This window comes from Daucus carota, chromosome 1 (genome assembly GCF_001625215.2).
Source record: "Daucus carota subsp. sativus chromosome 1, DH1 v3.0, whole genome shotgun sequence".
In the NCBI taxonomy this organism is placed as follows: domain Eukaryota; kingdom Viridiplantae; phylum Streptophyta; class Magnoliopsida; order Apiales; family Apiaceae; genus Daucus; species Daucus carota.
In genome coordinates, this window is record NC_030381.2 from 44,419,828 (window position 1) to 44,436,713 (window position 16,886).

At 32.5% G+C, this 16,886-nt stretch overlaps 1 protein-coding gene across 3 annotated transcripts; it reads left to right on the forward strand.

The window, feature by feature from the left end:
* Nucleotides 1-473: 473 nt before the first annotated feature.
* Nucleotides 474-16,236, forward strand: LOC108204570 (mechanosensitive ion channel protein 2, chloroplastic). Of its 3 annotated transcripts, none has more exons than XM_064085647.1 (14): nucleotides 474-644; nucleotides 2,735-2,980; nucleotides 3,061-3,117; nucleotides 4,127-4,284; nucleotides 4,651-4,774; nucleotides 4,889-4,986; nucleotides 5,095-5,208; nucleotides 5,520-5,580; nucleotides 8,232-8,381; nucleotides 8,541-8,651; nucleotides 10,103-10,270; nucleotides 10,345-10,458; nucleotides 14,496-14,552; nucleotides 14,984-16,236. In XM_064085647.1, the coding sequence occupies exons 2-14, from the start codon at nucleotides 2,903-2,905 to the stop codon at nucleotides 15,920-15,922; spliced, it is 2,229 nt and encodes a 742-aa protein (XP_063941717.1). In that variant the 5' UTR covers nucleotides 474-644; nucleotides 2,735-2,902; the 3' UTR covers nucleotides 15,923-16,236. The 3 variants fall into 3 exon arrangements, with proteins under 3 accessions (XP_063941717.1, XP_063941718.1, XP_017229566.1); XM_064085648.1 differs by having other exon boundaries at nucleotides 505-644; nucleotides 3,055-3,117; XM_017374077.2 differs by lacking the exon at nucleotides 474-644 and having other exon boundaries at nucleotides 2,759-2,980; nucleotides 3,058-3,117.
* The last annotated feature ends 650 nt before the right edge of the window (nucleotides 16,237-16,886 follow it).

Consider the following 16,886-nt stretch of genomic DNA (forward strand, 5'->3'; position numbering starts at 1 on the left):
ATAGTTGAAAAAAGATAATTAAATGGAGTAATTAGTTAGTGCGCCTACAAAGTGCACAAAAAATTAGGGTTGACTTTGTTTTGTATCATAGTATTACACAGAAGTTTAGGAAGGACACAACTGTAATCTCTGCGAACTGCACAAAGCAAATATGAAGTGTATTTAGCAACTATGTAAAAAATAATACAGGACTTTTTATCGACAAAAAGAACAAACGTATCCTCTCTTGGTCACGGGTTCGACTCCCACGGGTTCGACTCCAGAAGGAAGCAGAAATTGTGATTATACCTCTTGGATCTGGACCTGTCGCTTAAGTGCGGTTTACCTTAGTTCACGTAGTTTGCAGGCTATTGCGTCCTGAAGGACGGGTTCCTAAGTTAAAAAACAAAAAAACAAATGTAGAAATTTTTAAATATAATTTTTTAAATATTTTGTTTTTTAATATAAATATTTGCTGACACGTGCATTTTTACAGAACGTTACAGACACAAAAAAAACAGAGCTTCCTTTAGATACATGATGCATCATCGTACACGCAATCTATTCCAAAACAATTGTTCTCAATACTCCAGAAAATAATATCATCATAGGCACTATCGTCTCGGCCATTGCAACTTCCGCCGCGTCTCCGCCGTGTCGTCCAGGTAATCCCCCACTTTCCGGCGACCTCATATCCTCATAATCATATAACTACTTGTATCAATCAAACATTTGTATGTTAAATTTTAGTAACTTATCTGATGAAATTAATGGTTAGAGATAAGGGATTAGTTTTAAAGTTGTAATTGAGATTAAGTTTGAGTTTATTAAATTCAATATATGTTTATATGCTCTTAATATTATTTTGTTGAAATTTGGGGGAAAGTTTGTTCTATTTATTTATGTGTTTATGTTTTATTTGAGCTCGTGTGAAGTTGAATTTTAACTGTCATCAGATCACTCGTACAATCGGAATTACAAATGTGATGAGAAATTATGGAAGGTCTCTTATATATCAAGTCCAATCACCAATGTGTTGTGAGGATGCAAACCACCATGATTTCTAATACTGGGCTAAAGATAGTGACAAACTTTAATAGGACTGTGAATTTATGTATAAATTTATTAAGTTTTAATCTGAAAAAAAAGACTTGATGCTTTGCACCTTCGTAATATGTATTCATATCATCATTATAGTAATCATCTTCTCCCATATTCATGTGATGCTTGGTAAACTAAAGTACCAGATGGATCAGAAGACTGCCCTTTTTGATTTAGTGGACACTGAAACCTTATGTCTGGGATAGTAGTTGTTCTTGACTGATAATATGGCATGGTAGATGGATTACATAATGCCTTTAATTTGGGACAAGAGGGGAAGTGACAAGCTCAAAAATGAAATCGTAGCGTGAGATGAATAGATTTAATCATCTACAATAGAGGAATGAGAAAGGTCAAAATTTGTTTTTCTTTTAATCCACCCACAAATTAATATTATGAGTACACCAGGAATTAACTTAAGAGCTAAAAGAATCTACAGTTGAGCATACAGAAAAACATCATCATACACAACAAATCAGATAAAGACGCAAACATTAAACAGAAAATGTAATACAAGTCATGTGTGTGGACCGTAGAGTGTGGATTATAATCGATTAGTTGACATGTTGGTAGAGTAAAAAAGCTAGATAGCACCCACGTGCTCAAGTTTCAGATCATTTTAATTTTATCTTTTCTGAACTCCAAATTTGTGTATCGTATCATGTTATTTGGCTATATGTGAGTATTAAAATTCGGACCCAAACCAAATATGACCTAGTATCATACTTTTCCTTGTTCTAACCGGATAGTTTGAGATCTATCGGATACGAGCCAAGTATGATTCACATTAAGTATCATATGTGTATAGAATACTTAAATAACCAAGTAACCTAAAAATAGATGTGATATTATATAAATATATTAATTACAAAACAAAATTCTGAATAGATAGGTATTGATTATGTTAGAACAATGATATATTGCTAACTGATTTATTATTTGAGTAGATGAATAGTGTTAACAGAAAGTTCAATGAGCTATATGTTAGAATTATAATGGTCCAAAAAAATATGGACCGTGGGCCATATTCTTGTAGGATCATTTTGAAAGATATTGAATGAGGCCTAATATGAGTTGGTAATGAGTGCTCGTAACTGGGATCATATTATATTCAGTGCGCCGAATTTGTATCATTTGTAAAATGAAACTGCTACGTATTTTATATTTTTGAGCCGAATATGAACCGGATTGAGGGATAGTTTGGATAAATTTACAACCCTGCTTGTTGGTTGCTTGATCTCTAAATTATTTAAGAATCATCGTATCGTCTTTATTTGAAAATCACTGACACTTATTTACAAGTCTTGTTCAAATGATTTTATACTACTTCTTTTAAGGACAATTTTTAATACTCCCTCCGTTTCAATTTACATGTCCACTTTTAAAATCTTTTTTTGTTTCAAATTGCTTGTCCACTTCAACTTTCAATGCAAAATCATATTTCCAAAGTCAATTCTACTCCACATATCTCTTATTTATATTTCCTAGATCAATCACACTCCACATATTTTGATCATTTAATGCAATTAATTTGTAAACATCCACTTTTCTTAAACTATGTGATTTTTCTAAAGTGGACATTTAATTTGAAACGGAGGGAGTACATAACTTTCAATGTTTTGGCTTGCTAATATTTCTATGTTCTTTTTTACAGGAGGTTGCAGGGGTTAGAGGTTGTCAGATATGTGCATTGCTTTTACATTGAAAGCGGTTCACAAGACAAATAAATAATTTGCTTTTGCATCAGTTACTTATTCAGTTTTATTAACATTACCACGGCATACGTTTTTGAGAATTTTATTGGAACTTAGTTTGTTTGATCATGGGCACTGGTTGCACTTTACAACTGTCCCCACAACTGGGAATGTATAGAAACCATCCATCCAGTAGAGAATTTCAGGTGCCTAATTATTTGTGTAAGACCAGTCTAGCAGTTTTTAATTAGCTTTATCTAACACAAGGATGTTCTCTTAGTAGCAGAGTTGGGCGGCAAGTGGCAGAGTAAAATTATTAGGTGCTGTATCATCAATTTCCTTGGTATGCATCTTGTCGTTCCATCAAGTGTCTGTTGGTGTTACAATGTCTTATACTCTTATCTGCCTTCTCTTAATGCTTGTACAACAGTGACAATATTAAGAAACCTGATTTAATGCCTGCAGGTCCTATTCTGTTAATAGCTGAAAGTTTTTTTTTTTTTTTTTTTTGAAAACAGTTAATAGCTGAAAGTTTATGTTACATATTTTGTGTGTGACGTGTCTATATAACATTTCCTTCGATATTTTTAAGTTTGATATATACATTCTGTCTCAGGTCATTCAATCCTGTATGCCTGCGTGTCAGATCTATCATATCTGTTGAATTTTTCGAATTTCTAGTTCATTATTAAAACTTCCATTCACATGACTGATAGTAATTTACTTGTGAGGAGTTCCCATGTTGTGTTAAATTTCATAATTTCATCAGTCTCATAATCACCCTCGTTCTTCCTCTTATTTGGGAGGTTTTATCAAAAAGCCTGCTAGTAGTCACTACTACTTAATCAGTCTGGTCCATGCCAGGGTTGTAAAACTAGAGAAGATCTATTGTTGTGTGTGTGGCTTTTTATTAATCAGCTATCAGTTTTTTCATATTTCTTTTGTCACATGATTCCTTTTTTATTAATTATGTCGCTATATAATTTGTTTCTTTTGGCCAAGCTCATAAGTTATATGCGGAAAAACAGAATGTTTTGTTGTTGAACTCTCATTAACTTTTAGCAATCATAACTTGTTGCACTTCATTCCTGATTTAGTGATTCTTAATATTACTAAGTAATTCAAGTGTTACGTTTTGTTGTTGAAATGTCATGAGATTTTAACAATTGTAAGTCATAGATCTCCGTCCCTAATTTTTGAGTTTCTTGTTTGATTAAGCCAAGCCTGTCATTTTTTTAGCTGTTACACTTCCTGCTTAAATCATATTTTAGTCAAGCGTAAGCTTGCAAGGAGCGTGGGCATATGTTAATTATATTCATAGTTGACCTTAGTTTTTTTGTTTACAATTTCAGCGACAGGATTCTTTGAGTATTTGTCTTTCAGATAGACTGCACAAACGAGTACATGCTGCTCCATATAAGCGCAATCACTTCACGTGTCATTCCTTGTTAAATTTAGGTCATTCTCTCCACATCTCTAGTTTAAAGAACACAGCTGCAGAATTGACGAGGTAATCCATTTTTCGTGAATTAGGATTTAGGGTGCTTCTACTTTTGCAGGTTACTATACTTACTCCTATTCCCCTTCATAGATGTTGTACAACAATGTGCCCTTGATGTGCATTTTTTTATAGATGTTGTACAACAATGTGCCCTTGATGTGCATTTTTTTATTAACCTTTATATGCTTTTACACTAGTTGATACTTGTCATTATTATTGTTTGGATAGGGGTAGGCAGACAAATAGTAAAATGGTTGCATTCCTGACTCAGTTTGGGATCTTACTAAATTTGCAGGATATAGAATTACTTTCTGTCCCCCTTTCATTGTTGTCCAGTTTACGATCTTATATTCAAACTAATATAATGTTATGCAGGTCTTGCGGTGCTTTGCAAGGTAAACATGTTGTCTTTAAGTTGGTCCCGGCAATTACAATCTTACTTTTTGCTGTATGGGGCCTGGGGCCAGTAATGCGTCTTAGCAGAAACATATTCCTTCATGTATGTGCTCTGTTCTGTTTCCTTTTTTTTTTTGGCAGAATATTATTCGTAATTATTTATTTAATCTCAGACATCCCTTTGGGTCATTATATCTTACACTTCATTATAATGTAGAAAAGTGATAAAAGTTGGAACAAGAGTGGTACCAATTATGTAGTGACGTCTTATCTCCAGCCTATTCTGCTTTGGACTGGAGCAACACTCATCTGCAGGTATTGACCGACTTAGACTCTGAATACGAAAAATATATAGTTGTTTTTTGTGATTATATGTATGTCTCAAATAATTATTATGCACTTACGGAACTTTATTTCTAATAGAGCATTGGATCCTGTAGTCTTACCATCAGAGGCTAGTGAACTTGTTAAGCAACGTCTTCTGAATTTTGTGAGGTCCCTGTCAACTGTGCTAGCTTTTGCATATTGTATTTCAAGGTGAGAGCACTGTCCGTTCCTTGGCCATATTATAATTTCTGGATGAAGTCATCAGTCAACTCTAATATGATAGACCAAAATACTAATACGCTGTTCCGTAATAAAAATTTCTTTTTGTTTTTCAATTTTTTTCCCACTGTCTTTCTAAAATTTGCATTGAATCATTGTCATATTTCAATGTTTTTCCCGTAATTCCAGATTTTTATTCTTCCAATTGAGTATTTGCGTACAATTCTGCTGAATTTCGAGCTATATACTACTTCCACTTGGGTATATGTGTTTAATTTTATTGTTTAAATTATGTACTGCAGTGTCATTCAACAAACACAGAAGTACTTTATGGAGACAAGCGAGCCCGCTGATTCAAGAAATGTATGTTTTATGAATCAAATTTTTTGCTCTTTTCTTATGTTATTTTTAGTAATATGCTCTATTATTAAGAATAAAAGAATAATTCAGGTCACCAGTGGCTTTCAGGTGTTGCTTCTATTGTAACAGCCCGATTTTTCGGACTATTATCATTCTATCAAATAATAAAAATCCAAATTTAATTCCATAAATAATATAAAGAAAGTCATCAATCCCTCAAAAATCCCAATTCCAAAATTGAACATAAAACTAATATCGTTCATGGAGACGCAGCTCCTAAAATGACTGAAAATAAAATATAATCATTATTATTAGACTCTAGCCCACTCCAATCAAATCCAACTCCAAAGCCGTGCCAATAACATTAACCTGAAATTTGTAAGTCGTGAGCTACACAGCCCAGTAAGAAAACAAATTCGACCAACAGACCAAAAACTTTTAAAACCTGCTATAGTTCACAATTTCATAACCAAGAATCATAAACCATTATTTCATAAAGTAAATTCCACAGTTCTCTAGGCCACTAATACCCGGGGGCACGGTATCATAAGTTCATAGGTGTCAATAATGCGCCCCTTACTAAGGTATCATAAATGATGCCAAGCACGCCCTAGTAAGGTATCATAATCTAGTTCCGGAACTATACGCAATTACTAACAGGTTCATAATTCATAGCTAGTTGGGAATTCCTTATATCTAAAATATTTTATCAATCTCAAACTTTCACAACAAAGCAGTATAAAGCATTTTAAACAATTCTGAAAGTGCGAAAAGTAATCTTACCTTAGCAAAACAATCACTTATAACTCGCAGCACTGAACCCTACACAAATTTTTAATCATAAAAATAAAGGATTATCAGTTTACTAGACAATAAAATTACAATCTTTTTAACCCTATGATTTCTAACAGTACACACTAGCATATATTTTAACCCTGCCCAACTGGCCAACACTGATACTGATATTTATACAATCTGACACTGCCCAAGTGACCAAACCTGATATCCAAGGAACATGAGTAAACTATTACTTTTAAATAAATTAAGAACTAATAAAAATCTCTTTTCTTTTGTTTCCAGAAAACATCTTATATAAAAATATTTTAATGTACACAAAATCAATTAAATGAATAAAAGTAGTTAAATAATTTAATTGTTTCCAAATCAAAATATATAATAATTAATACATGGTAAATAAATATTAAAAACCTTTGCCAAATACAAATATCACTGGTAACACATTTTTACACATCCACACATATTACTGATGCATAAAATACACACATATATAATTCGTAAAGTCATAGAAAAAATATAATAAATTAAATATAATAAAATATAGATTTGAAGAAAACCTTTTTCCTGTTACAAAACATCTATTTTCAAAAATATAAGTAACCTTCATATATATAACGGTATGAGATACAGTATACATTAAGAATATAAACAAATAGAGAATAATCTTCATTTACATAACAATATCAGTACACAATCAGAATAACAGAGAGAATAAAACCGTACTGTACATAACCTATTTTTTACATATCAGTATCACTGCACAATCAGAGAGAATGACAAGAGGGTTTCAAAACATACTGTACATAACCTATTTTTTATATCACAGCTTCATCAGTATAGAAATATAAAAAAAAACACAACGACATTAGAGAATAACAGTAGGGTTAAAAGAAGCGTACCTTTTGTGGTTAAAACCTTCACAAGGCTACGGTATATATAAGCTATAACCTATCTGTTACGTAAAAGATATCTTAATTAACAGTACTAATCATAATAAGGATAAACCTTACGTATTAAAAATAGGACACGGATGCTTACTCTTTTTAAAATTAAAACCACATAATATTTATAAAACCTTATAAACCAAACATTAATAAGATCTTATTAACAACATACTTTTAAATCCTACACAATAAAATACTAATAATATATTTCATAATAAAATAAAATCTTGCAATTTAAAATATTAGTAAAAGTTTGCACAATGAAATATTTGCATCATAAAATACTAATAAAATATTGCACAACAAATGCTTTTTTCAAAAATTTATACAATACATATATATATACATAACAATTAAATATAAAAATTACGAATATTACATTTATTTTCCCGATATACCGGATTAAGAAGAAAGAATTTATGATAGAGCATGTGAGCTAATCCTAATCACTGTATCAGCATGGAAACGATACCAAATTGAAGCTCAAAAGAAGTGAACACCTAGAATGCCTCAATTTAATAATAAGTTGGGTGTAGGGATTCATAAGGAAGTAATTAAACAAGCCGACTGGCCATTTGTGATGGAAATAAACGTATTCATGAACTATTCTATACTCGTAAAATTTAGTACTTTTCTTTATAGCTTATATTGTATAAGCCTTATTCTCATTCATCTAGTTGCCTAACAACAAATTTCAAAGGATCTAGATTCTAGAGGGAAGAAGTTCTGTTTCCACAGCATTAAACAATATGATCGATAGCTCTAGTAATAATGCAGGTCAATAGCTCTCGCAAACTGAAGTCATCATTCAATAACTATACTATCTCGCTTAAATGCATAATCTACAAACTTCACAAAATTTAAATCCTGCTTAATGTACTGCAAAGATAAACATTACTTGCATCATTGCAGGTGGGATTTCAATTTGCTGGCAAAGCTGTTTATACTGCAGTTTGGGTGGCTGCTGTATCATTGTTCATGGAGTTGCTAGGTTTTTCTACCCAGAAATGGCTCACTGCCGGAGGTCTTGGAACAGTCCTCCTGACACTTGCGGGTCGTGAGGTGGCTTTTTAAATCTATTCCTTCCGTTTTCAGGAGTTCAATTTTTTATTTTTTATTTTCAATTTGTGTATGTTATTTTTAGTATTATCCCCTTCATCTTCCACTGTGCATCCTCCTTTTCTTCTTTTGGCATAATACAACTATTATTCATTATTTCAGATTTTTACAAATTTCCTTTCGAGTGTAATGATTCAAGCAACCCGCCCTTTTATTGTGAGTGAGTGGATTAAAACAAAGATTGAAGGCTATGAAGTTTCTGGTACTGTTGAGGTATGTAGAGTAATTCTTGTTATATGGTAGTTATGGTATGACTTATACTAATTCTCATCACTGAATTTCTTATGCATGTGTTTTTTTTTCAATGGTATAGAGAAAGTTGCGCATGAAAACCCTAGTACAAATGAAAGACAGTTGGATCCACTACCTAAATGGGGTTTCCTTGTATTTGTTATACTAGCAAATATCCCGTGTTGTACTATAGTTGATATTTTATATTTCATTGATATATTAATATATAAAAGCTAATAGATTTTGATAACCAGTTCTTTAGTTCTAATAATTAATTAATAATATAAATTCTTGGAGTCCGAAAAATTGTAAGTGTTCTTAAAGGAACTTTAGTAGATATGCGATACATCAAATTCTAGTAGTTGTATAATTATGGACTTCTTAAAGTAGTAGAATAGGTGTATTAATATAAAAGATAAATAAATAAATTATGATAGCTAAATATTGGTACTTTGGTACCTCTTGTGTTCCACTGAAATAGGATTTCGCTTATTAATAAAAAGTATAGATATATTTGCTAACTAATATATAAACCTATATATATAAGTATACAGGGAACTTTTGGATATCGAGATTCTTTGGCTCTAATATTCCAATGATATTAATAAAATATTAAATCAAGTATAATCAAGGAAATGAGGAATCTCTTGACAAAAAAAAAATGAGGATCTTCTGCTTTAGTTCTTAAGTATAACATTTTTTTTCCACAAAATACATGGTCGCAAAAGTTACAAAGATCAATTTGATTTAGTCAAAATATATTACTATGCTAAGTATTTAAATCAATTTGGAAAGGAATAAAAAGATAAATGAGTATCGTAGACTCGTAGTTATAAAAATTAAAAACTTATGTTTTTTCTGGATAAGAAATTTATGTAATGTCCTTTGAGCTAAGAAGTTATTTACTAAGCTCCAAAATATTTACAAAATATGAAGGTGTAACCAGAAGCATAAGATCGCCATAATTAAGTAGTTAACCGAGGAACCCTAGTTGGATCATCTTTGATTCAACACTCTCCGAAATCATAAGAGTGGGCAAACAAACAATATAAAGCACCAACAACACGGAAATATGTTTAAACTAGGGGTTAGAGGATTAGAACTAGAGACCACTCCCCAAACCCAGCTCTAATACAATCATATATAATAATGTATAGCCAAAAGGTAAGCTGATTTAAAAATCAAACATTGAAAAAGGGATTGCATATGGAATACACACACACACACACACACAAAAGGAGACTGCAGAGATTGTTCTCTTCTGATAATTTGTAAAAATACTTTATTTGACCAAGATATATGAATATAAATAATTAGATTATGCCACAATTAAGTTATCAATAGACTGCACATTCAGCAAACAGGTGTTATGCTTATATTTGAAGTTTCCTTGCTCGAGTGTTTTGTAACATGGACCAAATTGTGTCATGCAGCATGTGGGGTGGTGGTCACCAACTATAGTACGAGGAGACGACCGTGAAGCTATTCACATCCCGAATCACAAGTTCACGGTAAATGTTGTTAGAAATATCACACAAAAATCTCATTGGCGTATCAAAACTCATCTTGCCATCAGCCACTTGGACGTCAACAAGATTAATGTTAGTAACCTCTGAACTCATGTCTGCACTATTTATCTTTGTTCCTGCTATATCAAACCCTCTTAATCATGCAGAATATTGTAGCTGATATGCGGAAAGTGTTGGCGAAGAATCCTCAAGTAGAACAACAGAAGTTGCACAGAAGAGTGTTTTTAGAGAATGTTAATCCTGAAAATCAAGCACTTATGGTTTGTCTAAAATCTACTTTTCATCTATCGACTGATTAACTATGAATATATGTCTATTTTCGTGCCTAACTAACAGGAGCATTTTTAACTAAATGTTTTTCCCAGACATGATGGTTTATCTTTAGCATGAAAGATTCTTCAAAGAGAAACAACTTTATTGTTGTGGAAAGAATGTTATATATTTTTTAAATAAGAAGAAAATACATTTAGTTCGTGTTTAAATCAAGAACTTTGTTTGGTTAGTTTTTGATATATAAGTATATAACTAGAATTTTACAATTAATTATTTTCATATAAGAAAAATTTATCTATTTATATAATAAATAAAATAAGTTAAATAATTTTATAAAGTAAAGAAAAATAAATGTGGATTTCAAATTAAATAATAATGAGACTTTTAAGTTAAATAAGTATTAAGATGAGTTAATATATTAATATATTATCACTAGATTTTTTGTTTAAAAAAAATAGCACAACGAGAATTAAGAAAAAACATCACATAACATTAAATTAATATATATCATAACATAAACAAATGGCCAATAAAAAATGATATAGAGGTACATATATAATATATACATAATAAAAATAGAGTGTATATATAATAATTACTCCCTCCGTCCCACCAGGTTCTTTACGTTACTTTTTGGCACGCACTTTAAGGATCCTATAAAGTATACTTACATTATATATTTTATTTTTTCTAAAAATCCTAAAAAAAAGTTTGACGTTTAAACTTTTATTCAAAAATAGAAAAAATTAAAAAAATTATTGAACTATACTTTATAAGAGCCTCAAAATGCGTGCAAACAATGAACGTAAACATCTTGGTGGGACGGAGGGAGTATTATTTTTTGAAGGAGAGAAGATAATTTAATAAATAACAGCCATACGGCATATACAAGAATGATCGAGTCAAACAAACATAGAATAAATTAACACTCTTGTCTTCATACACAAGATGAGATAAATAAACGATGTTGAAATTGATGATGGTATATTTATAAATCCTTGCTCTGTGTTCACCATCTTTTCCAAAAAATCCGTTTGAGCTATCAACCATACATGCAATTCCCGGAAGGCTTTTATCGACAAATCCAAACCAACTCTCACAAAAGGAGAGAAAAATCACACTCTCACTAGGGAGAGAGATCAAACTATAATTATAGCACACGAGAGAAAATCTAAATGCAAACTAAAACAATTAGATCTGTACCACAAACCTATACCAGGAGATAATCGATACACTCACAAATCCAAAAAACCCTCTGGAAGCGAGTAATCGAAAGTTTCGATGATATATATCTAAGAAAACTTACCCAAAGAGGGAGATTTATGAAATAAATCAATGAAACAAGCAAGAACAACCAAAGAACAAGCAATTAAACGAAAGGATCTGGGGCTTTCCACCGGTAACCGGTGGAAGCCCCGTCGGACCGGTAACCGGTGGAAGCCCCGTCGGAATGAGAAAAGAGGGAGGCGGCTAGAGAGAAAAGGAAAAGAAGGGTAGGGTTTTTTCCCTATTATATATAGTGCATGTATAATAATTAAAATTGAATATAAATTTGTATATATATGTAGACATACATATATGTGTATACATGCATATTCATATGTGTGTGTGTGTCTCTGTGTGTGTGTGTATCCTTTAGATTATAAATCCTGTTGCCTTTTTTACACCCCTTACCCCAAGACTTGATGTTTAATTACATGAAATGCCATTCCAACTTGCTGCATGATTTGTTGATTCCCACCATGCCACATGCAATTTTCTCGATATTCGCGTACCCGCATTTCCTTTATTTCACTAAAATAGTATAGATACAGTAGCAATCCGAGCATGGTCAAGTCCAATTTTTACGCCTTCCATCTCTTCCTCACTATTTCAAGAAACAAACAAAACTGCAGCTTTGTTTTGTCACCAAGTATCATCCCTAAACTCTGAATTTCTGCCTGATTTCAATATCAAAATTCAAATTCACATCACGTGATTGCTTTTTATCATGTTATATTTTGAATTTGAATTCAAACTCATTCAGATATCATCTCTTTTCTCTCTAGCCTCACACCGCCGTTTGCTCCATGTAAGTCCCTTTCTTTCTCCCCCTTCTTGAATCTCTCTCTCTTCCTCCCTTAGTCTGTCTATCTCTCTCTCCCCCGGCTGTCTCTATATCTCTCTTTCTGTTTCTTCATTTCTGTCCGACTCTCTCTCTCCCCACTTCCCCTGTCCCTCTTTTTTAATATATAGTAATATATATGTATTTGACCATTGAGGCAGGTAAATGACTCCGGCACATATATGTTTCTTTGTTGCAGATATTTGAGTTTTAATGTTGCAGCTTTTTTTTTTTTTTGAGTTTACATCCTCTCGTATATTTATAGATGAACCGGAGGTATTGTTTGTTTGGAATCTGGACCTAAATATTATGAAAAGTACAACAAGTGAATATCTTGAGTTACCATAATGTGATATCTGTTTTTATACTATAAAAATTTATTATTTTCAGAAAATTTTGAAAATATAAAATTAGAGGACACCTTATAAAGAAAAATATGAAAAAAAGGTGAACATCGAAGTGGATATTTAATATGTTTATAATAAAATAGAATCTTATTTTCAAATTTTATATTTAATTTAATAAGAAAATTTATGATTTTTTACTGCCCATGCAAAGCGGGCACCATTATATTATAATTTATAAATTTATTTTTTAAATTTTATATAATATATCACTGGTTTGATATATTATAAACAAAATAAAATAAGATAGAAATTATTTAAATAAAAGATGAAGAAAAACGTGGCGAGATAATTTGTAAAAATTATTATTATAAATGGAATATGAATTTTTTTGAAAATTAACGCCCATGCATAGCGGGCAAAATTATAGTATATATATATATATGCAAACATTTCATGGAGGTCCTTCTTATATGAAGTTTTGTAGTACACCATTATAAATCATTAATTTTATTAGAAATTCTATTATAAAATACATATAAAATGTGATTCCAATCTATAATATTATGACATATATGTGTTACAAATAATTTAACATTTAAAATTTGAACGAAAAAAAGTTGATTTTTAAAACTTGTTCTACAGTAGAATATTTTAGATAATTATTATTCAGTTGTATAATCATGTTGGAATATTGCATATTTTCAATGGTGTTTGAAATAAAAAATTGTACAATTCGTTTTTGATTTACTTATTAAAATTTGCAATTATATTTCTTGAACAATATAAAGTTATATGTATTATGTATATATCTATAGTGATGTACTACAGAACTCCACATAAGAGGATATGCTATGGAGTGCTAGTAGTGTTCTAAAAACCCCATTACACTCCTATTTGACTAAATATCCTCTGTTTATCTAAAAATTTTCCAATAAATCCCTGATAAATACTTAATTCAACCGATAAGTTCCAATTTTCGATTTCTACAACCATGGCTGCTACCATATATGTATGTATGTATGTATGTGTAGTACTCCGGTAGAAACCACTAAATAGAAACTAAAATAGAAACCAATATTATCAATAGAATGGGAAGGTTTGTGGGTCAAGAGACTCAAGAATGGACCACAAGGTGGACCAGAGTGGGGCCAAAAGATGGCTCTTTAGCCTGTATGGAGTCTGTTTGGAGCCTTGGTAAGGTTTTAGTGGGGCCAGGGTGGATTGATTGGGGCCGGGGTGGCTCCCTTGGGTATCATCTGTACGACTGCAGTAAGAATCTACTTAATTAGTATCTCTTTCCATACATTCTCTGTACCCCTTACACGGTTCTTGCATCCGGATATGAGTTAGAATGATGCAAATCACACTCATCTGTTGCCAAAAACAAACCAAAGTCTCGAGGAGGAAAGCAAGTAAAAGGATTTATAATTACTATTGGCTAAATGTCAAATTTGTTGAATCAGCCATTTTTGTTGTATTTATACTTTTGGAAGATGATTCAATTTGAGCATCTCTTTAATTTCTTGAATTTGTGATATTATTTCCATTTCATGCTTTTATTATTCTACTACAGATCCTGATATCCTGCTTTGTCAAGACATCACGTTTTGAAGAGTACCTATGTGTCAAGGTAATTTTATTTTTTCTCAAAGTTTCCTGTTTAATCTTTTTTTTTCTGTAAGCACTTTTTAGTCCAAAATCTGGAAACTTTCAATTTTTTTTTGGGCCTGTATGGTTACAATAGATTAGCCACCAGTTCAATTAAAATCATTGAATAAAAGAAATAAACAATGAAATATTACAAGTTCATGTTGACACTGAAGACTAAACTATACTTCTTTACTTAAATTCATACTTTTCTCATTATTATTGATCGCTTTAGGCATTCTTGCTTGCACTAACATTGACTTTCTGTTTCTAAAATTACAAGTGTTAGATCAATTTATGTTTATGTTTTCATCTGCGGCCATGAGCTTTTTATCTATTCTTGAATTAATAAATGCGTTTTCATAAAATTGGAGTGTGTTTCATAGGCGTCAACTATTTTGATTTTAAAAACAGGAAACTATACTCTTAGATCTCTTAAGGGTTATTAGCCATCACCGGGCCCGGCTTGCTACTCCTATTCGTACAGTTCAGAAGATGTATGGTGATGCTGATTTGGATAGCATGCCATTTGCTGATTCAGTCTTCACTCGTGGTAGAGCACCTACAAACCGTCCTTTACTTTTAATTGAGCCCTCAAACAAAGTCAATGGGGAAGGTAAAACAAAATCTCAAACTCGCTCAGCACGCACTAATGGAGAGCAAGACAACAAAGCTGTTGCACGGACATCTGACAATCAAATAGATGTAAAGGGTGGACCATCTGATGCTAAAACCAAAGAAAAATCATCCTCTGACTCCAAAGTAAAAGCAAATTCTAGTGCTGGAGTTGTGCCTGATCCTGACAGCAAAAAGGACCAAAAATTCGAAGGAATGCCTGTATATGACACCAAGCAGGGTGATAAAGTTGGCGATAAAGTCTTGTCAAAATCTACAGCCAAGGCAGTTTCTAAAATTGGAGAAATTTCAAGCTCCAATTCAAATGCCCCTGTTTCCAAAAATGTTACAGAAAACAACTCAACCAAGAAGCAACCTAAAAATGGAGAACTGAAAAGTGCTCCGCAGAACATTGTAGTGGAGAATCCCTCGGCTGCTGTTCCAGAAACATCCAAGCGCAAAGCTAATTCATCCATCTCAAACTCAAAGCAAGCAGAGAGGTTAACAGCGGTAGATATACCTGCATCAAGACCTGTATCGGAAGAAAATATAGTGTTGGGTGTTGCTTTGGACGGCTCAAAGCGAACCCTTCCTATAGAAGAAGGGATGCCTCCCTCTGCGACTTCGAAGGAAGTCAAAGAACTGGCTACATCCCGAAGTGGGAGTGCATCTTCAACGGTTGACAAGGACAAGAAAGATAATCAAAATTCAGCGGGTGCAACACCTGCTGATAAGTAAGATACTGCACAGTTATAAATTTAGTTCCTAGTTATGAAGACTGCATTACTCTTGCCGTTCACCTTGTATATGTTCCACTGCAGATCCTCCGTGATTATATTTTTGGGGGATTTTGCCTGCCTGGAGTTGAAACTTATTTAGTTTATAAAAACAGGAACCAGATCTAAGGGGAGCTGTACATTCTCTACAATTTACAATTTGCCAGGTTTACTTTTGGGATCCTTTCTGGAAACAACAGTTGGTCTTTAATAAGTAACTATACATGTATATTGAGAGTTGGCAATAAAGACTTTTATACAATTGATATTTGATCACTCCTATTTTGTTGGTGGTGGCTTGTAGAATTACTTTCCATAGAAAAGATGCAGTCAAGTAACCAACAAGATTGTTATCCTGCTTTTGTTAATCGTATATAGTAGTGTTTGGTCTTACTTTCCATAGAAAAGATGCAGTCAAGTAACCAACAAGATTGTTATCCTGCTTTTGTTAATCGTATATAGTAGTGTTTGGTTCATGGTTAATGAGTCCGGTTAACAGGAATCAGAACCTCAAATCATGGGTTGATGTTTAGATTAGCCATTTTGTGATATGGAATGGGAACATCATCACTCACTTGTTGGGTAAATCATTCTTTCCACGCCTGTTGGAATTATTCTCATATCCTATATTCCCATTTCTAATTCTCATTCCTATCTAACATCCAAACACTCCCATGGCCACCATTACATGACCTAGTTACCTGGAGTAAAGGACCTGACCTAATGCTCAATAAGCTTGACATGTAAACTCGCTGTTGAAACTGATATAGTGATATGGTTCCGGTCTATATAGAATTGAACCGTGCTCTGGATTAATCCACGCCCAGTATTCGATCCGGTCCACAGCTCTGCATTGCTGAGCGTTTCTTAACCTCACTATGGGGTCAACCTGTGCGTTCCAAAGAATATTATGGATCCTTTAGCCG